This window comes from Nelumbo nucifera, chromosome 5, assembly GCF_055504915.1.
Source record: "Nelumbo nucifera cultivar China Antique chromosome 5, China Antique-T2T, whole genome shotgun sequence".
NCBI classification, from domain to species: Eukaryota; Viridiplantae; Streptophyta; class Magnoliopsida; order Proteales; family Nelumbonaceae; genus Nelumbo; species Nelumbo nucifera.
The window spans coordinates 16,831,817-16,859,558 of record NC_142653.1 but is presented as its reverse complement, the minus strand read 5'-3'; the positions used below and the strand labels follow the sequence as shown (position 1 = coordinate 16,859,558).

Here is a 27,742-nt window from a genome sequence, read left to right as displayed (position 1 = left end):
CTACCCGGACCATAAACTGGTATAGCTCCAAATACAGAATCAGATCAGGCTATCCAACCCGAAACACTGCCCGAACCGATTTTCATCTCCTTACGATCATCGGATATTGCTCTTTGAGTCTTTGACGGTCTCCCTCTCCTCGACGTTTACCGGAATCTATGTCGTTGAAGTTTGAATGCTCTTCCTTATCAGAAAACGAACGCTAGAGCTAGATCTCAGGGGTTTCTACTTCTCCGAGAATGTCTTACCTTACATGTACCAGATTGACGACATGGACCCTGGCTGCGGTTCTTCTGCAAATCTTCGGTCTCTCATTTTTCCTCTATGGGTTTTTTCCCGTAAAACCAGCTCTTTCAGGCGTCAGGTGCCTATTCAATACACTTTCTCCACGTAATTTAACTTCAACGTTTTATATCGGGTGGCGTTCGGCGCTGAACCTATCTTTTTGTATTCATTTTCAGCGGTCCGGAGAGCTATCGTTCTCCGATGTGTGAACCCGTCAAAGATCTCGAGGAGAAGATATTGCCTCCTGATCGGCTAAGATCTTTATACAAGGTTTTCCGTCCAATCCTTTTTACAGCGCGTTGGTTTGATTGAATCCACTTATATTTATTCGTAATTGATTTGCTAGAATGACTGCGGGTTGAAGCCATTATTTCATTTCTGGAGGTTACTTTGTTGATGGTTGTTGAGATCTTCAATTATATTTTTCCCTATGCTTAACTGTCCTGTAACTTTGTTGATAAAAGCACGATTCTCCATTAACCGACTAAGGGAGAAAGAATGTTGCCCATCAGACGTTTACAACTTAGCCTGCATTGTTTTCATTTTTCCCCTTTGAAAGAGGCTCCAATACTTGTCCGTTTTGGTCCCCTCCCCCCTCAGGCATTATTAAGCTGAACTTTGATGGCAGCATTGTAAGTAATCCAGGGCCCTCTGAGATTGGAGGAGTTTTTAGGAATGAGGAAGGGATTGTTATTGCTTTATTCTCTAACCCTATTGGAGAAGGTGACTCTTTTAGGGCTGAAATCCTTGCAACGCTTGAAGGAACTCGAAGAGCAAAGGAATTAAATATCAGCAGTTTGATCCTGGAAGGTGATTTGATGGTAGTTGTTAGTTGGTTGAAGACAGAGGACAGCGGTTTGTGGAACTTTAACAATGAAAAAAAACAGTTCTTATGGCTGGGTAGGGACATTGAGATTTAGTACAGCTGGGTGAAGAGGAGTGCCAACTCATTTGTGGATGGGTTGTTCAAGCAAGGAGTGAATAGGGAGTCTGTATTATGGGCTAGTTTTTAATCTTTTTTCTTTGTACTCCCTTTGTTTTCTGTTTTTGGGGAGCTAAGATATTTTATCTCCCCTCTTGTATCCATATTCCCTCTTTTCTTTTAATTTAATGAAACTGGTGTTATTGATCAAAAAGAAAAAAAAAAGAGGCTCCAATACTGAAACTCTTCCTCCTCTTGAAACCACTATTCGGTCAATCCTCTTCTATAGTTTTCCACCTTGACTAAATCTTTGTATTCTTAACGAGGATTGTTTGTGCGTTTAGACTTGCACAACGAATGTTGGGTGAAGCCATTGCTTTATTTATAGAGATTACTTTATTGTTAGTCATCTGGGACTGTAATTAACTATGTGATTCTACATTGATTAACAGCAGAAAAAGAAAGGTAAACGTTGATAACCAGAATTCTACAACATTATAGGCATTGTTTTTTCTTTTCTTTTCTTTTCTTTTTGGCAAGTAACATTATAGGCATTGTTTCTTCTTTTTATTATATATATAGATCGATGATATTGACAGAGTTAAAGATAAGGGTGGATTACCCAACCAAAACAAAGATTATAACAGAATTTCCACCATACAAGATCAGCCAATGTATTGGTTGAGTTAAGCTAAAAGTGGAGTAAGGAGGACATAGTTGCATTGGTCTTCGTTCAACTCATGTGTTGGTTACAATGGACTCTGTGATTATTTATAATTTTTTTTTAATTTTGTAATTGTAACGTGACATCGTAAGACATAAGTTAATGACTTGATTCCATTGTTGAACTCACTGAGCCGAGTAAAAAAAACCGGAGTCAATGAGATATGCTAGACTGTAGCTAGCAAATGACAAATTGGGTGTTCCCCTCAACCTCCGTTCTTTTGAAGCTAGGTCCCTTTTTGTATAGTAAATAAAAAAAAAGAAAATTCAGAGAAAGAGACGAAATAGGTGTCTTTCCCCCAATTGGTGTTATGGTGTATCCTTTGTAAGGCCAATGGTGAGACTTGCTACCACTTATTAATTTCCCATCATTTTGTTTATGTTATTCGGGAATGGTTTTTGTTTTTGTTTTTGTTTGGGTGCAAGTGGAACCCCCCGCCAAATGTTCGAAGCTTATTCAACCCTACCTTTGTCAACTGGAAGAAAAGGAGGGAGGAGAATTCTGTGGAGGTGCACAAGAGCAGCTGTTTGCTGGTTGGTTTAGGAAGAAAGGGACCAAAGAGTATTTTTAGACAAGGAGAGAAGTAAAGAGGCTTTTGTTGAAACCATTACCATAAGGGTGGTTCATTGGGTGAAGTCTTTGAGCAGTTTGGAGGCATACCCGTTGATGACCTGCTTAGGAAATGGAAGGAGGTGGCTAACTCATCTTTATCCAAGATTGCTATCAAGCCGTGTTGGTCCCCTCCTACTTCCGGGTTTATCAAGCTGAACTTCGATGGAAGTAGTGATGGAAACCTGGCCCATCAGGCATAGGGGTGTCTTTTGGAATGAGGAGGGGAGAGTTATTGCTCTTTTCTCAGGCCCCATTGGTTTGGGGGACTCCTTGATGGCTAATATGGAGGGAATTTGAAATGGAAAAGAGCTAAGCATCAGAAAACTAATGATTGAAGTGGATTCTAAGCTGGTAATTAGTTGGCTGCAAAAGGAGGAGTTGGGTTGGTGGAATTACATTAATGAAAGAAGGAAGTTCAAATGGGTAACTCAAGGCATAGAAATTAAACTTTAATGGGTTAAAATATGTGCTAATCCTTTTGCTGATCCCTTGGCAAAGCAAGGGGTGGGAAGGGATCATCTTTTTTGGGCTGTGATGTAATTTGTTATTGTTCTTGTCTCCTTGGAGAGAGTTCAAAGACTTTACCTCTCTCCGTGGTGTTTCATTGTAATTCTTTTCTTAATTAACGAGAGCTTTTCTGTTATTGATAAAAAAAAAAGAAAATTCATTAAGGTAAAGAAAACAATTACAAATAGGTGATAAGGAATCACCCAAGAAGCTAGGTTCCTTAGGATCCAGTTTGGTCCACTAGAGGTTTGCTGGAAGTCCCTTGAATCTTAGGTGGGATTTTTACATCATAGGTTCTTTAACAAGATCAACAATCCCAATCAGTCCATAACCACCAGTACAAGGAAGTCCAATTCCTTTAGAAATGTCTATGCTCTAAGCCAACTTTACCTAGTCAGATTTTTAAATAAATCCAAATTGTTCTAATCTGGATGGATTTTTTTTTTCTCCATTGATTGGTAAGAACATAGAGTAGGGTTGTCTTGTGATACCTTGCCTTGGTATATTTCTGATTGTTGTCTTACTATACTCTCTCAGATAGGGTGAGAGGAGGACTTTCCCTTTTCTAAATTTGGGAATATGTGGTTAACTGTTAACGCGACCCCTCATTTATTAACTGTGCCAAGTCTTTGTGGGAAGAGGATGTGGATGCTAGATGGGAACACTTAAAGAGAAGAATGCCAACCACAATCCTACACTTGCCCTTGGCCTTCCATCATGGTCCGCCTAACCAACTACAATCCTATACGTAAAGAGAAAATACCAACTACAATCCTATATTTTGTCTTTACATATGATGCTAAAATGCATATTATTTAGACTTATTTTATGTTTGTGCTTTTCTACAGTACCACCCTCTTTGCTATTTGATGTGTACCGTTCTACATCTTGATTCTGTGTTCTTGTTGCAGGAGATGTCTGGAATCCCCCTTTCATTCGATAGATTGATACTAATGGTACATAATTCATTTTTTTTTTCTTTTCTGATCCAATTGGCTGTAATATACTTATCATCTTTATATTTATTTGTATTTTTCTTTTTGATATTCTATGGTGGATGAATTTTACCTTGGTTCACATACATTGTTGGTTTAGGTTGTTGACGGTCTTCCAGCAGAATTTGTTTTGGGAAAGGGTGACCAGCCTCCAACCAAGGTAATGTTGGAAGCTATGCCATATACTCAGTCATTGTTATCAAGTGGAATGGCAGTTGGTTATCATGCGAAGGCAGCACCGCCAACTGTTACTATGCCTCGCTTAAAGGTGAAATGATTCTCATCTTATTGTTGAATGCATAGAGAAACAGATACTTCTTGGTTTCACTCCACTCATACTATTTATCTAAATTTGCAGGCTATTGTTTCAGGGGCAATTGGGGGATTTTTAGATGTGGCATTCAATTTTAATACACAAGCTCTTTTAGATGACAATATTGTTGGTCAGTTTGTCAAAACATGCTATAGTATGATTGCATACTAAATAAATAGAGGTCTTATGTGATTCAGGTCGTACTTTATTTTTTAATCTGCCTTATTGTAGGTCAGTTTTATAATATTAGTTGGAAAATGGTGATGCATGGTGATGAAACATGGCTTAAGTTGTTTCCAGGATTTTTTACACGGCATGACGGAGTTAGCAGTTTCTATGTAAGTTCTTTTTCCTCATTATGCATGGTGTAGTTCCTTATTTGTGGAAGGAATACTCCCCCCCTGGTTGGAGCAGTGGAAGTAAATGTGGTACATTTTGCAGTTTGTTGGAGTATGTGGAGAGTGAGGCCTCTTGCTAGTGGTTTTTAAATGGTTGATTTTGAAAAATTTGTTAGTGTTAATAGGAAGAGGCATTTTATGTTTTAGTTGGCATGCAGTTTTGGGTGTAGAGAGTGACAAACTACCAATGCTTTTTTCTGTTGGTGTTGCAGTTTTCTGGTTTATCTCTACATTTGTAAAATTAATGAAAACCTTTGATCTCTCTTCATTGAAAAAAATAACATTATGTTTGTTAGTGTTGCAACACATGCAAGGTCACACCACTGTGGTGGTGAAGTATATTCCGTGGATTGAGAAATATGGTTATTGAAATAATTTAGGTAAATGTGCAATGTTAGAAGTCTTTGTAAGCTGATAAAAAGGGTCATTACCCCAGTTTTAGTACTAACCATCTTTTAATGATGGAGGACAAGGTAGGAGGTCCTACAAATTTCAGATTTGTTGGTGGGCATTTGTGATGGTGGAGGGGGGGGGGGCTTTGAGTGATAAGGATGAAGAATGAGAGAAATCTTTCTTTAGAGTAAACATCAAATAGAAAGATCATTAAGAAAAAAAGTAGGTGAGAATGAGGAAAAAAGAGAAATATTTCCTGACAACAACCAGAATTCACTAAACCAAACTTTATTTCATCAAATCAACTCTCCCCAAGTTACAGTTACAATGTTATTGTTTACAAACTCACTGTGAAAACTTGGATGCCCTTTTACAGACTTCAATTTGGACTAGGAAACTTACCCAGAACAACTTCTAATTGCTTTAAGAGTTAAGAGTTAAGACTAAGACAAATCCATAGGTAACTCATAGGGACACTTAAATAAGGACTCTTACTCCTAAAGCAACTCTAGTAACACTTGAATAATCCTAATAAAACTAATTTAATGTAAATAAACCAGAAATTACTAAAAATGGTAAATCACAATTTTACTTTAAGCAGTGATTATGAGAATTACTATAACTAGTAAATCTGAAAGTAACCATAAATAGTAATTTTGAAATAACAATAAATGTTTAGATATCTTAGAATCTTATTACACCTATAACAGTATAACTAGAAAATAAATTTAGCAAAATTGAAAAATACCAATATTCCTGTACATTTTCTCAGTGTACATGGGCTTGATTGTATATTTGTGCTTTATGATTAATGCAATGTATTGCCTTACCAATTCAAAAAAAAAAAATCCCTATCACTCATAAATTCTGAACTTGGTGTAGGAACTGGAAAACTGATTTATTTTTTCATGGATTCTTTCCTTGCTTCTATATCTGCATCATGATATCCTAAGAGGGGTGGACTGTACATGGAAATAACCTTAGGTATTTTCTTGTATGAAGTGGCCACTCTGAGACTTAACTCATGTTCTCATGCTTGTCAGCCTGAGATTTACCATTGCACCAAACACTATTTGTAAGCTGATAAACATGTCAATTATATGGATGGTATGCAAATACTAGCTTCAGAGAGAGAGAGAGAGAGAGGGATGACAAGTGAAAATTTGTGTAAATGGAACTATAGAAGTACTATGGCATGTTTAACACAGAATATCTGTGAGTCTCCTGGCCACGTCATTTCATTCTTATTCATCTCATATGTGGGCATCACCTGATGCTACTTGAGAACTGGAAATTGTCCCTGTTGGTATTTGTAACAAGTTTTAATTTTATGGTGAATGGATACTATTGCTTTCCTTTTTATTGTGGTTGATGTGTTTTTGGGTCATTATCTTGATCTTGCAGCTAATTCTAGTACTCGACTTTAGGTGAAGGATACTATAGAAGTGGATCACAATGTTTCTCGTCATTTGAAAACTGAACTAATCGCTGATGACTGGAACCTTCTGGTAACTTTCTATATATATTTATATTATTTAATTAGATGCTTGTCAGTATCCTACTGTAGGTCTGTTGTTTTCTAAAGATGCACAAATGATTTCACTTATGCCAACTGTGATATATTTTCTGTCAATCTCTTGGTATGCATTAATTTGATCTGCTAATCTCATGTCATAATTCCTAATCTTGGGGCTAGCCAAGGCTTTGGGCTCCCTTTTGTTTTTTTTTTTTTGGGGGGGGGGAAGGCTTTTGGTTTGTTGCCCCTTTGATCTTTCTATTTCCTTTTTTTGGTCTTTGTACGTTTCCTTTTTTATGCTGCTATATATTTTTTTCCTCAGTGATACCCAATTGCCAATAAATGAAGACTTTCTTTCTTTGTTTTTTTACTATGGTCACTAAACCCCAAGTCATTCTGGTATGGTCATTGCCATTTGACCTTTTTTTTTTAAATATATTTACTACAAATAGCTCAAGGATTATTTATACTGTTTATAGTTGCATGATTGTCTTAAGCAAACTAGGGTAGAGATAGTCCTAAATCAGTTACAAAAAGAGGAGAATACAAAGTCTCTGCAAGAGAAAGAAGGGACAAGCAAACGATAAGGGAAGCTCAAGTTGTTAAAACTTAAAACAGCAAGGGAACAGCATGCGGAAAATATAAAGTAGAAATACAAAAGACACAATCTAACCTGGTAACTCTGAACCCCAATACAAAGTCTTACCTCTCTTGAGAGCACCCCAGGCCCCAGCCCAGCTATTTTTCATCAAATTAGCAAACCTTGGAGTCCATTTGAACAAGTGGTTTACTCTGGAAGCCCAATCTCTTGCCTGTTATGTAATTCTGTGACTACTAGGAGCTGTCAGAACAAATCCAAGCAATCACCACCTGAAAACCACCTCTATCTCCACCATCTTGATGCCTTGGGAGTATAGTTACCTCAAACCCTGAGGAAAAGAAGCTTGGCATGAATAACATCCCCAAGTCCAATCACACCAGAAGAACTGATCATAGTGTTATTTTTTGACGAGTAATAGTAAAACTTTATTAATTCAGAAACTGATTTGGAGTTGTGATTTCATACAACATCCAAGGGAGAGGCGCGAGCTGCAGCCCCTCCTAGAATCTTACAATTAAACTAGGAAAAAAATACAGGAATCAAAGCTGAGCCCAAAACAATTCTTCCCTATTTACCCCTTGCTTGGCTAACACATCAGACAAAGTATTTGCTGATCTCCCCACCCATTGTAGAGAGACCAACATATTCCTTGTCAACCAACTGAATTTCTTCATTTCGTTCTTGTAGCACCATATAGCATCTTCAGGATTTTTCAACCAGCCCACCACCACCTTGGAATCCCCTTCAATTATCAGATTTTGTACCCCCAACTGGTTTGCAAATTGCACCCCTTGTACAACAGCTAATAGCTCTACCCTGATGGAGTCTCCGACTCCTAAAGGACCCGAGTAAAGCAAGACAATCTCTCCATTCTCATTTCTCAGAACACCCCCCATTCCGGATAATCCTTGATTACCCATGCTACTTCCATCAAAGTTCAACTTCAGTGAGCCTTCAGATGGAGGAGACCAGCTTGTAATTAACTTGTCCTTTAAGGGTGAACACCTCACTACTGCTGACCAGTTTCTCCAAAGGTCATTAAAAGAGAATTGATGAAAGATTTCCAAAGTCTTTAGCTAAAGGATTGCCCTATGCAACACATAGTCTTTTAGTTCCTGATTGCTCCTTTCCTTTTCTTGAAAAATTCTAGCATTCCTTTCTTCCCAAAGAGTCCAGATTAGGGCAGCGCGAGCGCATCTCCACATAAGTCTCCCTTTTTTTTGTAGGCCAAGAGAAAGTAGAATGGTCAAAGATCATGCGAACTTCTGTTGGTAAGCTCCAACTACTCCCAAACAACGAAAGTAGCCTAGCCCAAAGGTCTGCAGAAAATGGACAAGATATTAGTAGATGGTAACAATCCTCTCCGTGAGCTTTGTAGAGGATACACCAGTTGGGAGAAATACAGAGGAAATGTCTTCTCTTTTGTAGGTTATCTAGAGTGTTTACATGGACAAGATATTAGTAGATGGTAACAATCCTCTCCGTGAGCTCTGCAGAGGATACACCAATTGGGAGAAATACAGAGGAAAGGTCTTCTCTTTTGTAGGTTATCTAGAGTGTTTACTTTCCCATAGAATACTTCCCAACAAAACGCCATAATCTTTGGGGGAACTGGCCTACACCAAATTTCCTTTGACGAAAAGGGTTGTTGAGTAGAAGATTGAGAGATGGACTTGAAATAAGAAGCACAAGTAAAGGTTCCTTTGGGTCTAGGAGCCCACACCCTTTTATCTGGCTTGGAGGGATCCAAGCAAACCTGATTAAGGCAACATAGCAAGCCAGAGAGAGGTTCAATTTCACCATCCCTTAGTCCCCTACGAAACCCAAAATCCCAATTAGGAGCCAAGGGTGTTCTCGAGGGTGAGACAAATTTTGAGACCACCTCTTTTTTATACAAAGAAACAGAAAATAACAAAGGGAAAAAGGTCTTTTAGAGGGGTGTCTCCTACCCAAATATCCTCCCAAAAGCGAACAACATTGCCAGAACAAACTTCATACCTGATAAAATTGAGAAATTGAGGCAGGGTGTTGTGAATGGCCTTCCAAGGTGTTGCCATGTTAGCCTACCTTAATACACCAACATCCCATCCATTCTCTAAACTCCCATGAATGCTTCTCACCATCTCATGCCACAGTCTCTCACTTTCCAATGGCCATCGCCACAACCATTTCCCTAACAGAGCTTGATTTTTTTCAATCACCCTCCCAAGTCTCAAACCCCCCTCTTCTTTACTTCTGCAAACAATTTCCCATTTAACCAAATGATCCCTTTTTTCTTGTCTTGGCTCCCACAGGAAGTCTCTCATCAACTTCTCCAGCTTCCTAGCTTCCCTAGGTGGTATCCTAAAAACAGACAGAAAGTAAATAGGTAAGATAGCCAAAGTAGCTCTTATTATGGTGATTCTCCCTCCCAAAGAGATATAATTCTTCTTCCATGAAGGTAATCTCTTCACAAACTTTTCTAGCACTGGGGTCCAAAATCTGCTCTCCTTAGGATTTGCCCCTAATGGAAGCCCTAAGTAGGACATAGGCCAAGAAAAGATGGAACACTCAAGACACTCCGCAATAACCTTAATCTCCCCAACCTCCAAGATTATACCCGCTATGCAACTCTTCTCCAAATTTATTTTCAAATTAGAAACCCTTTCAAATCCTTTGATTAGCTCCTTTAGGTTTGCTACCTTCCCGCTAAAACCTCCTTCACAAAAGATCATTAGGTCATCTGCAAACTGAAGGTAGGTGACTGGGACTTGGTGTCTCCCTATTCTCCAACCCCTAATGGCATCTTCTCCATCAGCCTCAGTAATGATCCTACTAAACACATCAGCTATTAAGGTAAAAAGGAAGGGAGAGAGTGGATCCCCTTGCCTGATGCCTCTACAAGCTGGAAAAAAAAAATCCTTCACCACACCATTTACCAAAATAGAGTAGTGACAGGTACTAATACACCCAAATATCCAACTACACCACTTGTCCCCAAATCCACAGTTTCTCATCATCTTTAATAAAAACTCCCAGTCCGCCAAGTCATAGGCCTTTTCAAGATTCAATTTACAAACAAAACCTCTTTGCCTAGACCTTTTCATTTCCTGCACACCCTCATTCGCAATTAAAATCTGATTTGTTATTTGTTTCCCTTGAATTAAGGCCCCTTGAGTTTCACTGATGATAGAAGGGAGAACTGTTTTGATCCTCAAAGAAAGCACTTTAGCCAGAATTTTATAGATGCTTGTCACCTGACTAATAGGCCTAAAATCTTTTGGGTGGTTGGCGTCAATCTTCTTAGGGATCAAGGCCAAAAAAGTGGCATTGATTCCAAGGCTTATTACATGATTGTCTTCAAATTCCTTAAAGACTTAAACTAAATCCTCTTTTAGCACCTCCCAACAATCTTGATAAAAAGCCATTGTAAAGCCATCTGGACCTGGAGCCTTGGATCTATCCATTAGAAATACAACTTTCTTAATCTCTTCTTCCTTGAAATTCCTTTCCAACCACCTTGCCATTCCGTCCTCAAGTCTTGGCCATTCCACCCCTCCCACAACTGCTCTCTCACTCAAAGGTCTTCTATAGATCGATTTGAAGTGGTCCACGAGTTTTCCCGCTATGTCATACTGGTTGGTAATCACCTCCTATTCTATCTCTAGCTTGGTCACAAAATTCTTTCTTCATCTCCCATTGGCCAAGTCATGGAAAAATCTAGTGTTCCCATTGCCTTCCTTAATCCACTTGTGTCTAGATTTTTGTCTCCAATTGATTTATTCCCTCAATAACCCCTTTTCCAGATAGGGGTGTCAACGGTATTCGAAAATCCGATTTTGAATTCGATATTCAACATAATCGAATCGAATTTGGATAATTCGAATATCTAATCAATTGAATTCGGATATCCTATTCTTACCGAATAGTTAATCGGATTCGAATTCGGATATGACCTGATTCAATTCGATAAATATCCGAATTCGACCGATTATTTAATTCTTATATATAACATATAAAATATTTTATATAATTTATATATAATAATGATGTTATATAAATAATTATATATTTTATATCAATAAAATATTTATTTTATATATTTATTAATTATCTAAAATAATTAATTAATCGAATTCGAATCGAATCGAATATTTGAATATTTAATCAGATTCGAATTCGGATATTAATTTTCAATATCCGTCGGATATCAAATCAAATTCAGATATCAGATTTTTTAATCGGATTCAAATTGGGATATTGCCTGATCCGGTTCAAATTCGATCCGTTTACACCCTACTTCCAGATCCTTTTTTAACTGTCTCCTTAACACTCTGTCATCCTCAGTCAAACCATTTTGGGAGTCTTTTGCATCCAAGTTTTCTATTCGAGAGATTAAGCTCATTTTTTGCTCCTCAATTCTGCCAAACTGATCTCTATTCCACTCTTTTATTTTGACTCTCAACCTCTTTAACTTCTTATGAAACTTGGCCCCCTTCCATCTTACCCCCCTCACCTCCTCACCCCACCACTCCTTCACTTTTTTCAAAAAATCTGGATGGATAAGCCACATATTTTCAAATCTAAAAGGTTTGGGTATAGTAGGAAAAGACTCAATGCCTATCTGGATAGGACAGTGATCAGAGGTGACCCTAGGTAATGCTATAGCAACCAAGTTTTCCAAACTGTTCTCCCGGGCTAGATTAACCTGTCCAACTTTGAACACAAAGGGGTTTTCTGAAGGTTAGATCAAGTATAATTGGTTTGCAGTAGAGGTATTTCCTTCAACTCACAATCTTCAATAAAACCATTAAATTTCACCATGCTTGTTGTGATTGCTTGTTGGGGATTACTGGTTTCTTCAGAGAATCTAATGACGTCAAAATCCCCACCTAGGCACCAAGGGCCATCCCATAACCCCTTGATTGCATATAATTCCTCCCACATTTCATTTCTCTCTTTATAGGAGTTAGGGCCATAAACATTGGTTAGAACTCATACACACCCATCCTCTACATTCTTGAACTTAATGGAAATGGAGAATCTGCCTATCAATTCTTCCACTGCTTCCACCACGTCCTCCCTCCACAGTGTTACAATCCCCCCCAAGGCTCCCCAAGGAGCCAAAGTCCAACCTACACCTCTAGACCTCTAGAAACTCCTAACCAATCTCCCATCTAATTCCATCAGTTTGGATTCTTGTAAAAGTACAATGTTGGGTTTTTCCCTTCGGAGTAGGTCTTTGATCACCCTTCTCTTTCTTGCACTCCTTAGACCTCTTACATTCCAGCTAAACCTGTTCATGGGCCGGGTGGCCCGACGGGCCGGCCCGGCCCGACCCCCAGACGGGCTTGAACAGGCTTTTTGACCCGCGGGCTTAACCTCGGGCCAAAAAGCCCGACCCGCATAAAATTCAAGCCGGGCTCGGGCTTTGCCAAAATAGCCTGGTCCGACCTATAGTTAAACCTAAGTAAAAACACTATGTGATGTCCATTTGAATAAATTTTTTGATTTGAGAATGTTGTTGATTCACTTGTAGGCCCATTGTTCATTTAAATAGGGGAAAAAAACATCTAAATTAAAATAGAAAATGTCCATTTGAATAGGGAAAATTTTGAATTTCTTTTATTAGGTCGGGCTTCGGGCTCGGGCTCGGGCTTCGAGCTTTTTATCAGGGCCGGGCTCGGGCCCAAGTTGTAGGCCTGTTGGTCGGGCCGGGCTCGGTCTCGGGCCTAACATTTTTCTGTTAATAAAGAGTCAAAGCCCGGCCCGGCCCATGAACAAGTCTAATTCCAGCTAATAATTTTCATCGAGACAAAAATAGAAAAACACCCATGAAGAAGCCTTTGTCTCCTTATTTTAGGCCCTTCTACCACTAAATTCTAAATCTCCCTCAATGTCCGAGATTAGCCTTTCCACTTCAGATCTTTTCTTCTTCTTTTCTCCTCCCCCCCTTTCTGATACAATAAGCATCCTCTTCCTTCTCTACATCCTTTCCATCTAATATCTGAAATAGATCTTTACCACGTTCGTACTCATTTTGGCTGCAACAGCTCTCTATGACTCCCTTTTTTTTATTAGTTCCTCTAGCCCTGTACAAATCAATTTCCAGATTCTGTCCACCTCTCACTTGTCCCCTTACTACTTCCTTCCACTACCCTCTCTTCTCCTTCCACTATCACCCTCTCTCTTACATCAAATCCTCCTGGATGGGAAGCTGGAGTATCTGTAAATGTCCTCAACTATGAAAATTTCTGGGTTTACATCAAGTAATAGTCACACTTTTATTTCTTGAGGGAGGGAGGGAGGGAGGGAGAAGTTACTCTTCTATCAATTCAATCAACAGAAACTTTAGCAAAGTTTTATTGCTGGGCACTAGCTTATTTAGATATTTTGCCTAAACATAGCTGATATCTGAATTAGGTTCCACTAATGAAGAGCATCTCATAGGCCCATTAAATCTAAAAGTTTGTCATCTTACTTGGTCCCACTAAATGTAATGCAGAAAAAAACCCAAGCTAATCAATAAACTAAGAACAATGCTGCCTAATTAAAGGCGCCTATGTTCTTTGTATAATTTTATTTTTGCTGAACTTTCATGACTGACAAAATGGGAATTATAAGCCATCCTAGTTAGTGAGTTTAACCAACAAAACTCAAAAACCATCTCTTCCTAGCCTTCTGCATATTCTTCTTCTCTTCACTGTCTTCTGCTCTTTTACTTATCTGAATGTGGTGCTATTTCTGAAGTTTTACTGATATAGGCACATCCCTTTTCTTGATAAACCAAGGTCCTCAGTGGAAAGACAAAGAAGAACCCTATTTCTAATGATGAAAATCAATACATGAGGGGTAATTTTATCTTCTAGTACCTATGGTTTTTGATTAAAATTAGGAGTGTCCCCCTGTATAAAAAAAGGGTCTTGTCCAAATGACTTTATTTTCTTTTCTATTCTTGTTGCTGATTTGCTTAATCTGTAATTCCTTATCTTGGCTTATCCAGTCCTAATGATAGAATATGGACTGTTGACCCTCATGGCTGTTTTTTTTTTTTTTAATTTTTCGTTTATTTCTCAGTTCTCTGCCCTAGGATTATTCTCAGTTTCTGACTGATGCCATTTGGTTAGGTTCCACCACACTGAAAAGAAGGGTCTTAATTAGGATGTGATACACCAGAAAGTTAACTTCTGTGACATGCTTCAATGCAGACAACCTTCATGGTTCCCTTCAGCCCTCTGCAGCTCTCATTTTCTTTGCATCACCATCACCTATGAATCTCCCTGCTCATATACCTGGGGGAGATGGAGTCCTACTCTTTTAGAGTCTTCCAATGACCTGGCTAGCTCAGCTGCTAGAGGAGGGTAATAAGGAGTGTTTTGGATTGGGGCTCTAGCCTACCATTCAAGAGTTCTTCAGATGAGTGTTTGGGGAGGCTGATTGCTATTATCTGCCTGAGTTTCTTCCCCTGTAATTTATCCTGTGCTCTATTCTTCTGATTCCATCTATTAATAAAAGCTTGATTGTTACCAATAAAAAAATCTCATTATCAAACATATTAACCAGAAAAGAATTAGTTTGAATCGAAACTGTTTGATTTGTTTAAATTTTAACATATTTCTTTCCATGAGTGTCATAGTAAATGTCTGATATATTTGTTTCTTTTGTTGCAAAGGTTTCATGGAGTAATTTCATCTTCATGTATCATTATTCTGAGTTCTCTGTGTTTTCATCATTCTTATTTTCAACTACAGAATTGTAGTTTTCTCTATCTTTTCATTGTGTCCTCATTCTAACTGAATCTTTTCTTTAGATTCTTCACTATCTAGGCTTGGATCATGTTGGGCATATTGGTGGGCGCAATAGGTAAATCTCTTATTCGTTTTCATTACTCACTATAGTCCAAATGTTATGTTTCTTTAATTGTTAATATAATCCAAATATTATCATTCTTGCTCCCAATTCAAGAGCTTATTTTAGATCTTGGTCCAACAAAATTCAGTATCTTGATGAGCCCAAAACTGAAGGAGATGGATGAAGTTGTTAAAATGATTCACATGAACAAAATCCTGCCTCAAGACGATCCTCATGGACAAACACTTCTGGTTTGTGCTGCCTTAGTTCTCACTGTCTTATATTAATACTATTTACTTGATAAACTTTTTCTCTATCCGTCAAGTCCTCTGGATCTTTTGTTATTACTAGTTATTATTCATACTATAAATTATGACTAAAAATAAATCAATAAGATAGTGTAATTAAGCCTAGCTTTTCAGTTTCTTATTAATGAAGATTTTGATAAGAACAAGGGTAGATGATAGTGGAAGTTCCTCTTGGTATACAGAATGAGACACAGACATCATGCAGAACCTTGATTGTTTTTATCTCTGGAAATCCCTCTTAAACTACATTACTCTTTTGAGCTGCCACTGCATTCTTGACTTCTTCTAAGTTGCGATTGCTATTTCTTTCCCCTGGGGGATTATGGATGAATTTATTTTTTTATCAATCTAATAGTGTTGCTTTACTATAAATTCCTTTTTCCAGGTTTTAGTCAGTGATCATGGCATGACTGGAAATGGGAATCATGGAGGGTCCTCATATGATGAAACCGACTCCTTAGCAGTTTTCATTGGTCTACGTTCTAAGGTTCCAGATTATGCATCAGCAACAAATAATGCAGCTTTCCAGGTAATTTATATATTTGATTGTTTTCCTTTCTTTATTCATTTTGGTTTTGACTGATCCCATTTTACTTTTTTGTGTTTAAATATAGATACAACATTACTGTTTCCAAACCCTGGGACTGAAATGAGAATTTGTAAACTTAGGTTGATAGGAAAGCTTTATAAAATGGCTACAAGATCAGCGATGTTGCATGGAATGGATTTTTTTTTTTTTTTTTACTTTCTTTGAATCAGCAATAAAGAAATTTTATTCAAAAGAAAACTCTGAATTACAATATTTCAGAAATAGAGGATTCATCAAAAAAAAAAAAATCAGAAATAGAGACTAAGGTAGCATATGGAGTAAGCAAAGGAAAATATATGATAACATAATGTATCAATCCCTTAGAATGTCCTTCCAGAACCTTCCAAAATTGCCCTTATTGAGCATCATTGAACACCTTTTTCACTAGAACACAATCCACAAGAAGCCAGCAAAAATCAAGAAGCAATAGGACTCCTATAAGGAAGGTTTTCCTTGGAAGTTTTAGTGGGAACTTGTGCTTTCTTGCTGGAGTTATTTTTTCAGTGGCAGGAGTTCTTTCTGTTTGGTACGCTATTGATTATTGTGCCTCCTCTTGATGGTACTGGATATTGCATGTTTGCATGATCATGGTGCATATGAGCATGTGTAGGTTATGCTAGTATAGAGTTTTTTTTTTTGCTCTTTTCTTTGCAAGGAGGCAAATGTTTGAGGTTTTTTCTTTTCTTTGCACTCCTTCCCATTATAGTTTTTGCACACTACTCTTTTCTTTCTGCTAATAAATTCTTATGCCTTGTAGAAATTAGAAACTCCTAATTTATTCTTTATTTTGGAATATTTTGTTTTCCTTATCATCCAACAGATAATTTGCATTGAGGTATATGCGTTTTTTTTTTCATAACTTGCACCTTGTTCTGGTTGTCCAGGTTGATATAGCACCAACTTTGGCTCTTCTTTTTGGTGTGCCTATTCCAAAAAACAACATAGGTGTCTTGATTGAAGGAACTTTTGCCTCCTTGACAGGTGGACTTTCTTTCTCTTTGCTCACAATTTCAAAAAAGAAGAATAAGAAACATATAGAGAAAACACCAAGGAATTATAATCAATACTCTTGTTCGCTTTCTAATCACCTCCAAGATTTGTGGAACCATTATTTTCTTCTAAAGAGCTGCATATAAATTTTCATTATAAGAATACCGGATTTTAAATTGCTTTCGTCTTCACTATTTTTCTTTTAAATTTCAGTAGTCCAGATGTTGATGCTGCTTATTTTTCAGATCTGCATACTCATTCCTTTAACAATCTGTATGCCACTATGCACTCTGCGTTATCACTATCCTTTCGTTATGGTTTTAATATACAATTCAAGGTTGATAATTTGCACAATATTCCTTTCTTGTTTCCTCTATAGCCTGATGCACCACGTCATTTATCCAATAGAACAACATCATGGGTATTGGGTTGGGTGATCGGGAGAGTTTATAGGAACTGGGGGAGATGAAATTTTATCCTATAAATTGAGGGACAGATTGCAGAAGGAAAGAAGGTGGGCATCCAGGCACTAGAAGGATGAGAGATAGGAATGGTTCCTCTTCTATGAAAATGGTTGTGAAGATTCCTTGGTGAACCTGGTAGCTTTTGGCATTTGTGATGCAGGCTCCAGTAACAGTCACAAATGAATATCAAGGGAGCATTTAGGTGATTCTGTTTTGTCTATAAACAGAAAAAATGCACTAAAGACATAAAGAGAGGTAATAAGTCAAAGTCTGCCTACAGCCCATAATGAAGATAAGAATCCAAAAATAAAATGCTGCAAAAATGAATCCCAATTCCAAGAACCTCTCTTCACCTGCTCCCTTAGTAAACATGTCCACAATCAAATTATCCTTTCTTTGGATGTAACAGAACGAGGGGCTCAACCTACTTATGTTCAACTTTTGCAAAATTTAGGTATAAGGGGTTAAGCTGGTGTTGTTTTTCCTGGGTTGGGTGATGTCTTATCACCTGTTTGTATCCTCCTTTTTTTGTTTCATTAATAAATTTTCTTCTTTATTTATCTTCAAAAAAAAGTTTTGCAAAAGATTTTTTTTTATCAGAAGAAGATAATTATTTTAATAGAATTAAATAAACCAGTAGCAGTACAATGTGATGACAGGGATGCCATCCCAAGAACTTTTCAAGTCACAGTTACAAAGAAGTCCCAAAAAAAGATAATAGGTTCCCAGCAGCCCAAAGTACATCAGATTACAATTTTGCCCAAAACAAGCCAGGTCTATCAACTCCTTGCTTTGCCTATTTATCTGCCATTCCGTTTGCAGTCCTTATCCGGCCAAAAGTAGAGTTGAATCTCTTTGCCAAGGTATCAATTTCCCTAAAAGCATGTCTGTATTTCCATGGAGCTGATCTGTAATTCTTGGACCAAGAGATGACTAACTGAGAATCTCCTTCGACTTCCAATTCCCTTACTCCAATTTGTACTGCAAACTTTAATCCATGTAAGAGAGCCATCACTCCAGCCTGTACTGAAACTCCAAATCCAATTGGTCTTGAAAATAAGGACACCACCACTCCTTCGTGGTTTCTAAAAGCACCTCCTACCCCTATTCCTGCCCTTCCTGGATTACCCAATGAGCTACCTTCAAAGTTTTGCAAAAGAAGTTAGTATCAAACAAGGTTTTCAAACTGTCATTGCCCCAAACGGTCCGACCGTTCAGCCCATAAACTGGTCAGAGTGCCTGCTCCATTTCACCCCTGAACCACTATTTCCCCAAAAACTGTTGAATTGGTGAACGACCCACTGATCCAGGTGGTTGAACCATTGATCTGTTTGACCCGGACAACATTTTTTTTGGCGAACTTTTTTTTTTTTTAATTTATTTTTTTAAATGCCACAGGCTGATCCATTTAGGCTGGAAAGTCAAACCACTGACCTGGAAACCGGTGGCCAAAGTGGTTCCGGTTCTGGGTCGGTTTTTAATACATACGGGGGGAAACCTGGTGGAGGGGCAGGAAGGGCTTGTCAATCACAACCAATAACAATCTGGGAGCTTTGTATCTAGAAGATAGAAATTGCTCTATGGGTCCCCATGCTCAGTATCTTGTTGAGCAGGTTATTTTGTACGTCTCGATACTTTACACTTAATAAAAAAAAAAAATAGATTGATTGTATCTTCAACTTTTCAAAAATTCTAAAAAAATCTCTATGAAGGTTCTACAAACTTATTTACCCTTAAATGATTAACCCTATTCCTGAGATTCTAACAATCTAGAAAATAAAAAAATAAAAAAAACAAAAAATTGAAATCACCCAAAAATTACAAAATTTCCATTGATTGAAGAATAGGAAGAATCTTATTTTTTTTTTCTTCCATAGATGTTTTTTCCTTGCTTCCATGTCTGCATTAGAATGCCGCCTTCAATCCCAAAGGATTTTAAGGAAAGACAGAAAGAAAAACCCCTATTGACTTTCAAAACAAAGATAACAATCAGAACCTTCAAAAGAAACAAAACAAATTTTGAGGTAATTCCGACAAGCAGTAAAGTCACTGCTCTTGAAGTCCCTTAAATCCCTATGAAAACCCAAATTCCAAAGAGATTAGACAACACAACCTAGACAGGAATTAATATTTTGATCACAATGGTTGGATATGTGGTAGAGCCTTGGAAACTTTTGGCAAAGAGGTGAATTATCCATCAGGGGTCTTCTTTTGAATCTAACCTTTCCCTCAGAGAACACTTAGTACAAAAATATGTGGAGAAGATAAATGTCATTTTCTGTGAACATCCCGTTCTCTCTTCTGCAAAGATTGGCGTGTTTCTGGTTGTGATGCTATCTTGCATCCTTTTTCAAGGGTGTTTTTGATCTTTCGCCTTTTCTCCTCTTTTATTGTCTTCAACTTTTTATTAAAACTGATATATTTACAATATGTTTTATTGCTTGTAGTTGTATGCTATAGTTTTTTTCCTTCTCTCTCCCTTTTTTTTCATTAACAAGAATGGTGCTTGAATTACTTCACTTTGTTGTTTGATGACTATAGATGACCAGTGGTTGAGAGCTTTGGAGTTGAATTCCTGGCAATTATTAAGATTGCTGCAAGCACAACTACCTCATTTATCCCAGGGTTTGCCATGTAAAGATCCTACTGTTGAGCAATACTCTCAAATCAGTAAATGTAGTGGAAGTGCAGAGCTGAAGTTTCGTTGCCTAATTTCAAATGCTGCAGCTCTCCATGATGCCTGGAGATTGAATGGAGCTAGAGGTTTCAGGTGCAATTATTATTAGATTGATCAAGGATTAAAATACCAATACCTATTTGTTTTATCAGTCATATTGTATCAGAAATTGCTATTATGATGAATGCCCAAGTATCACAAGTTCATCAATGATTTTTTAATTGTATAATTACGTTGTGATATCTTGAATTAGTTTGGTTTGACTAGATTGTTTGAATTAGTTGCCAAACTTTTCTTAAATAGATATCATATTTATGATGCATTCTTAACTAAAAGCTAAAAGACACAAGTGACACAATAACCTGGTATCTGAGAAATCCAGGTGATCTGGTCTGAGTGGAATTCTATTTCTAGGATATTTGACAACAAATTCTCTCCTATAGTGGTGGTCCAGAGAAGGCTGATGGGATTTTTTTTTTTTTTCGAAGAGAAAGATAACTTATATTCAAAATAAGGGGAGAGGGATGTACATAAGAGATGTACAAACAGGCCAGAAAAATAAAAAAGAAAGGCCTGGATCAACTAAGATGGCAAAGTGTTAGCACTATACAAAAAATCCCTTCCCAAGCCTTGTTTTGCTAAAACATCAGCAGTTCAGTTGATATCCCAGGGAATCCATCTAAAGGTGCAGTTCAGCAGAGAAGACAGCTCATGGATTTCAGCAAGAAGGTGAGCTCTCCCCCATGGTCCCTCATCTGAGTCTTTTGTCCACTTGATGGTAATCCTTGTATCTCCTTCTACTGCTAAGGGACTGAAATGGAGTCTCTTAGCAAACCTTAAGCCTTCTAGAAGGGAGTGGACTTCTGCTTCAGAGGCATGTACTGCTTGAACCAGACCACTAAAAGCCCACTAGTTGTCTCCGATAGAGTTTCTAACAATGCCCCCTATTCCAGCTGCTGAGGGAGGGAGCAGCGACCTTCTAAAGCTGCCATCAAACTGTGACAGGTACTCACATTCCCTCCTTGGGGGTGGTAGAGCTGTTGAAGTTGGAGAGGAAGGGGAAGTATGCAGAATCTGCAGCCAGTTTCTTTGTAACTCCCCTCTGCTCACATCATCAAAATGTTGGTGGACCAGCATTCATGAGAAAATTAAGGATAAGATCTTCTCATGAATACTATGACTATCCAAAGAGGAGAAACTATTTTCGGAAATTCTTAGGCAGAAATGTTAGCTGCTCTTACAGGGATCCGCTTAGTCAACAGACTGGGTATTCAGAACTTCTCCATTAAAGGTGACTCAGCAAATACCATAAAATGGTTAGGAAAGCAGGAGGCTGGACCATGGAGACTTAGTCATTTCCTAGCCAGAGGCAAGGGACTTATTGGCTTCTACAAATGCATCTCTGTTCTGGATTCCAAGGGATTTAAATGCCATTGCAGATGGGTCAGCAAAACTAGGTGCTATTTTAGAGACCTTGTATTGTGACAAAATTCCACCTTCAGAGATGAGAATGGTAAGGTGCTTGCTTTGTTTTCAGGCCCCATTGGGAATGCTGCCTCTCTAAGAGCTGAGATATGTGCCTTAATGGAAGGCTTAAGGAAGACAAAGGAGCTGAGTATTCATAGACTAATTGTGGAAGGAGACTCAAAGCTGGTTACAGAAGGACAATGGACTGTGGAAATATGCAAATGAGAGAAGGGAGGCTAAATGGCTAACTAGAGGGTTGGAGGTTCAGTTTCAATGGGTGAAGAGGACTGCAAATGCTTTTGCAGATACGTTGGCGAAACAAGGGGTGGGAAGGGAACAGATGTTTTGGGCTGTATTGTAATTTTCTTTTCTTTTCTATTTTTCGGGAGAGTTAAGCCTCCTTACCTCTTCCCGGATTGTTGTTATATTATTATCCATTAATAAATTGATTCTGTTATTGATCCAAAAAAAAAAAAAGAAAATCTTTAGGGGTCTGATCCCTGTTTTGTACTTGAACACCTTCTTGTGTACCCCTCTTTTTTTCTTCAATGAAATCAGTTAACTTTTCTCAAAAAAAATCTTTGAAAATTTTTCTGTTCCTTTCTTCCCAGATTCCCCACACCACAGCATGAATTACTGCTTTCCAAAAGAGCTTTCCTCTTTTTCTCAGCTTTGGGTTGACCCATTGAGCAACAAAGTCAATGACTGAACTCGGAGAAGGCTGATGGGATCCTATGTAGAACAAATTAGAGTGAAGCTTTTTGTATTGTCTGCAAAGAAAATGATGGTGAGAGTGATGATCCTATATGTAGCATGTTGTTGTATAGGAGCTATTTTACACACTATACTTGTCTGAATATAATACATTTACTTTTTCAAAAAAAAAAAGTATACTTGAATTGTTCATTAAACATGTTGTAGTTTTTAATAGATGGTGGCATTTACATTTACTTTAAAAATACATGTTGTATTTTTGTCTTTCTTATCATTGACAAAATATGAAGTTTTATGTCAACAATAGAGCTAAGAGGAGGAAAGGTATACAGGATATATGTGTTTCCATGCCTGCCTTAATGCTTCCAGCATATCCATGTTTGTCCCTGCATATCTACAATATATCTAAAATCCTTGAATCATCGGAATGATCTATTATAAATTGCACAAGAAAGATTTCTTTATTGAATTTAATGAATTCATTCTGTTGCTTACATTGATTTCTGTTTGTACAGAAATAATAGCAGGGATGATTTTAGAGGAACTGTTGCAGCATATTATGAATTTTTAAGGACTGCAAGTGAGTGGTTATCACGCAGAGCCACCGATGTATATGCCAATTCTTTCTTCAAAATCAATTTGATTTTCTTTTATTTATGAAAATATAAATGGTTGATGTTTATGCACATAGATGGATGAAATGAAATACTAATAGTTTCTCTTTCTTTGTATTGCAGAAGCCTCTTGACTTGCTTGCTTTCGGAGTTATAACTATGTTTGTATCATGTTTGATACTGTTCTGGTTATGCAAAGAAGTTTACAATAAACAAAAGCAATGCTTTCCAAACTTATACAGAAGTAACTATACAATGCATTCGGATGAGAGTTTTGTTTCGATAGCAATCTTGATCTATATTTTCAGTATGGGGTCAAGTTCTATAGTAGAAGAAGAGCAATACATATGGCATTTTATGACATCAACTTTGTATTTGATATTCTTCCGGAGGAGTATCCAATCCCTTCCAGCAGGACAAACACCAAATTTACTTAATGTATCCAATGGCCAAAAATGCAGCAATTATTCCCACACATGCTCCATAATTTTTGTTCTCATCTGTGGAAGGGTCTTGAGAGGGTGGCATCAAGGTGGTGTGAATTGGACGCATCTTCCTGACATTTCAAAGTGGCTTGAGCAGGCAGGCCTTCATAGCATAATATACATCCAGATTGCTTCAGTGGTGCTTGTTATCAGCTTGGGGTCATGGGCTCTTTACTTGTTAAGACCAAAAAGTGCTTTTGTTCCGGTGGTTCACATCAGTTTTGTTATATCTGGAATATTAGTACTGCTTCACAACATAGAACATCAGGAGCATACATTGATAACATCCAACTATAGCACAACTTCTATAGCTCAGATAATTTATGCAACTATTAGTATGTCAGTGATAACAATCGTCATTGCCTCACCATGGTTAATGCCTATTTCACTCTATAAGACTCGCTCAACTAGCAGGTTCCATTTGATGAGTTCTCATTCAATTGACATTCATAAAAGGACTCCTGAGTTGGGGTTAAGAGGTGCTGCATATTTGATAGGATGGACATATATTGTGTTTTGGTGTCTTATTCAACTGCTATTGCAAAAGCCAATAAATGCGGTGCCAATAATATTAGTTCTCTTGCAAATCCTGGCCAGTATGTATTACTTTTCAATGCCTGAGCTTCACCATAAACAGTGGGTTGAGGTCAGTTATGGAAAATCCTTACTCTTTGTTACCGCAATGGAGTAATCATTGATCAGAGTTTATTCATTACTTGGTTTAATAAGGAACTTTGGATAGCAAACAAGTGGTCTTATTACCAAGTCTGCAAAGGTTTCTTTTATCAAAGTCACCAAAAATAATGTATCCTTTGGCTTGGTTAGATTGGCTGTGGAAAGAATTCAGGGATTAAAAAATATATTTAAGTTAGCAAACCTGAAGGTGCCAGCTAGCTTACTGGTTGTAGTGGAGACTTGGTATCGAATCCCATCTTCATTGGAGTTTGGGAGAGGGCTACCCTGTGTTGTGTGGCTCATTTGCCTACTAAGAAAAGGTGTGCTACCTCAATAAGAGCATACTTCTATTTTAATAATTGGATATTGATGTGTTTCCAGCTACTACTCTAAATCAAGAATTTATGGAGACAGGGAAAGGCCTTGATACATTGTGAAGACGTTTGTATGTAAAAATGTGATTTCTCAATTGTCTGAGTAGCCTTTTTTTTGTGAAAATTTATGTTTGTTATAATTTTATATCCTTGCATGCTTTGATGGTTTTACTTGGACAATCACTGAATAGCTAACATTTAGTGCCTGTTTGGATATTCTGTGGATCTGCCATCATGGTACTTCCATTCATGATAACTAGGGGTGTTCATGGGTCGGGTTGGGTTGGTTTATTGGGGTTTTCCCAACCGACCCGACCTGGTCGGGTTACCTGAGGTGGAAACCGAAACCGACCTGGTCGGTTTGAGTCAGGTTGGGTCAGTTTGGGTCGGTTTCGGTTTTGCTCCTGTACAAAAGGACACCTAATTGAATTCTAATTGTAATTGCCTAATGGGTTGCCTATTTGGTGTAAAAGATTATAGAAAGTTAGAAACTAGGATAGATTGCCTATTCTAATTGTAATTGCCTAATGGGCCTTCTAGTTCTAGTAGAAGAATAGTTATAGTTAAGTAGGAAACTACTCAAACTAGGAACTACTGAAACCGACCCGATATATCGGTTTATATATTTGCCCAACCCGAAACCGACCGGTACTGATGAAAACCCGGCCGACTCGGGTTGGGTCGGTCCGGGTTGGTTGGTTTGGTCGGGTTGGGCATTCTTATGAACAGCCCTAATGATAACTGCAACCTGTTTTTGCACACATGCATACTCCTTACTTGTGTGCCATCTGTCTAGGGAATTGTATCCAAAGCCAAGTACTTTTTATTGAAGAACTTAAAAAGTGGTGACTTCTTAAGGAATTTCAATTTAGGCTGCTTTTTCCCATGAGAAAGCATTAACATATTATTAACGTGTTACTATATATGACTGATATCCAATGTAACCATGTATGGCAGTGTCCCTATTGTATTATGTGTTTGTCCATAGAAAACCACTATATTGGGTGCGAAGTTAACAGGGAATTGGGGTGTTTGCTATGTTGCATGTTGTGTATTACAATTATAGCCTGCAGGTGCTGCAGCTTATGGTTGTATTTTTTGTACTTGATAGGTTGCTGCCTTCTACTTTTTAGGGATGGCTGGCCATTTTGGGCTTGGAAACAGCAATACTCTAGCTACTATTGATGTTGCTGGAGCCTTCATTGTAATTACTCTTTCCACACACCTTATTTTCTATACTGCATTCAAATTTTAGAAGCTATAGCATTTTAAGTTATCCTAACATCGTTTCACTGGTTGCTAGGGTGTCTCCAGTCACTCTACATTACTTGCAGGTATCATAATGTTTGTTATTACCTATGCATCACCACTGTTGATTTTTCTTAGCATGGTGATGCTTATATCCATGAAGGACACGAGTTATATATTAGATTCACAGAATGCGGAAATGGGGCATCTTCTCCAAATGATGATTGGTTTTCCTTGTCTTGTTCCATTGTGCTTGAATTCAATTATGCTGACTACGTTCACCATCATTTTGTTGCTAATGAGAAACCATTTGTTTGTGTGGAGTGTATTTTCACCAAAGTAAGTATAATGGTTTTACACCACTGTACATATTGTGGCTTATGAGCAGTTCTGTGTGTCGTATTCTGTGAGCTGGCATGTGGCATCCACCTTGTTCTTTGCAAGTGTCCATGGGTAGATGATATAAACTAGAAACTAATACTAATAGCATATGATCTGACAAATAGTTATTATCTAAATTGATTATTGTTCCAGGAGAACAAGGAAAAAATGATCAAATTGTAGTGGTTTTTTTTTGATAAATAAATTGTAGTGGTTTTTACATAAATTGATTATGTGGATGTATTAAACATGGATAAGTTTTCCCTAAGACTAATGTCATGCTTCTCCATACAGGTACCTGTATGTCTGTGCTACGACTGTAAGTGTCTACGTTGGGGTCTCCGTAGTTGCTGTAACTGCAGTTTATTTGTGTAATGTGTTTGTTTTCCGGGAAAGGATGTTCAATCCCAAGGGAAACAATAGACAGACAAACCAATGGTGACAATATATCAAAACTGTCATGCAAACAAAGGTTTCCGAATCACTGCGTCCAAACACTCTTTACATTTTGACAACTATTAAATGTTTTTTAACATTCAACTTCTTTTCTTTGTTAAGCTTTCATTTTTGTTCTTAACTGTATTTTTTGGCCAATAAATATGCAGAATGAATGCTTGTTTCGTAAGAAGGTGCCATATCTGGCTCTCTGGTGAAGCGTACAAAGTTTTCCATAAGGAGCTCTAACACCGTTCCGCCTATTGCAGCAAGACAGGAGTAGAAAAACTGGAGAAGGTGTTAGCTATCGAGTTGGGACTCAATCCCGCCTTCATTCACCAGAGGTTTGGGGGAGCGCTGCCCATCTTTTCACAAAGTAAAAGGGGAGTAGAGAAACTGGTTAATATTTTGATAAGTGAGAATATAGTCATTCGCATTGTAGATAGATGGTATGTTGTTAAAAGGAAAACATAGATCAATTTCCCATGTACTTCAACTAGGAGATTTTTGAACTTTTCTTCTTGATAACTTCGAAAATTATGTAATAGTGTGATTTATGATGCCCTCAACATGTTAAAGAGAGTCGTCTTTGCTTTCAATGAGAAAGTGAAACACAGTTTTTTTTTTTTTTCAGACAAAATTGTTTTGTTTCTAGCGTCATCATATTTACCTCCATCACCACCACCATAAAACAAAGGTTTTAGAATATTGATCTCGTGTTTCTGGGATTCCAATATGGGTCTGTATTTCCTCATGCTAAAAAATATTTGCTTTCAAGGGTTAATGGTGTTTGAATGCTTTCTGTTAGGCTATGTTTGGTTTGAAGGAAAACGTAGGGAAAGGAAGGAAAAGGTAGAGAGACCTATACAAGTTTTGTAAAGGTTTTCCTACCTTTTCCTTCCTTTCCCTACTTTTTCCTTCAAACCAAACATAGCCTTAAGGGACGACGCAAACTAGTGATTCTGTGATTGAGATGGCTTCTAACAGAGAATAGTAGAATTATGTATAATAGATGGTCAATTCGTCTATTATATTTGATTGGTTAAATTAAATAAAGGCGCTCAATACTTGAAAATTGAATCTAAATTCAATGGAAGTATGGATTATGGAAACGTAATTTGTCTACTATGAAATGTAACGAAAAAATTGCATTTAGTTGTTCCGCTAGACCTCTCAAGGCAAATATGCAGGCAGTAAATCAGGTTTCGGCTAAACACCTAAGGGC

General features: G+C 37.7%; 1 protein-coding gene across 5 annotated transcripts; it reads left to right on the top strand.

Moving 5' to 3' along the window:
* The first annotated feature begins 55 nt into the window (after positions 1-55).
* On the top strand, positions 56-27,116 carry LOC104595483 (Alkaline-phosphatase-like family protein). 5 transcript variants are annotated; one of them, XM_010256215.2, is made up of 18 exons: positions 59-364; positions 462-555; positions 3,962-4,006; positions 4,146-4,313; positions 4,404-4,488; positions 4,590-4,696; positions 6,577-6,657; positions 15,056-15,108; positions 15,245-15,347; positions 15,790-15,933; positions 16,878-16,974; positions 19,989-20,217; positions 22,821-22,914; positions 23,043-24,050; positions 25,565-25,657; positions 25,757-26,040; positions 26,377-26,554; positions 26,688-27,116. In XM_010256215.2, the coding sequence occupies exons 1-17, from the start codon at positions 240-242 to the stop codon at positions 26,522-26,524; spliced, it is 2,958 nt and encodes a 985-aa protein (XP_010254517.1). In that variant the 5' UTR covers positions 59-239; the 3' UTR covers positions 26,525-26,554; positions 26,688-27,116. The 5 variants fall into 5 exon arrangements, 2 of the variants coding, with proteins under 2 accessions (XP_010254518.1, XP_010254517.1); XM_010256216.2 differs by lacking the exons at positions 26,377-26,554; positions 26,688-27,116 and having other exon boundaries at positions 56-364; positions 25,768-25,974; XR_734884.2 differs by lacking the exons at positions 26,377-26,554; positions 26,688-27,116 and having other exon boundaries at positions 57-364; positions 23,043-24,399; positions 25,757-25,802.
* Positions 27,117-27,742: the final 626 nt, after the last annotated feature.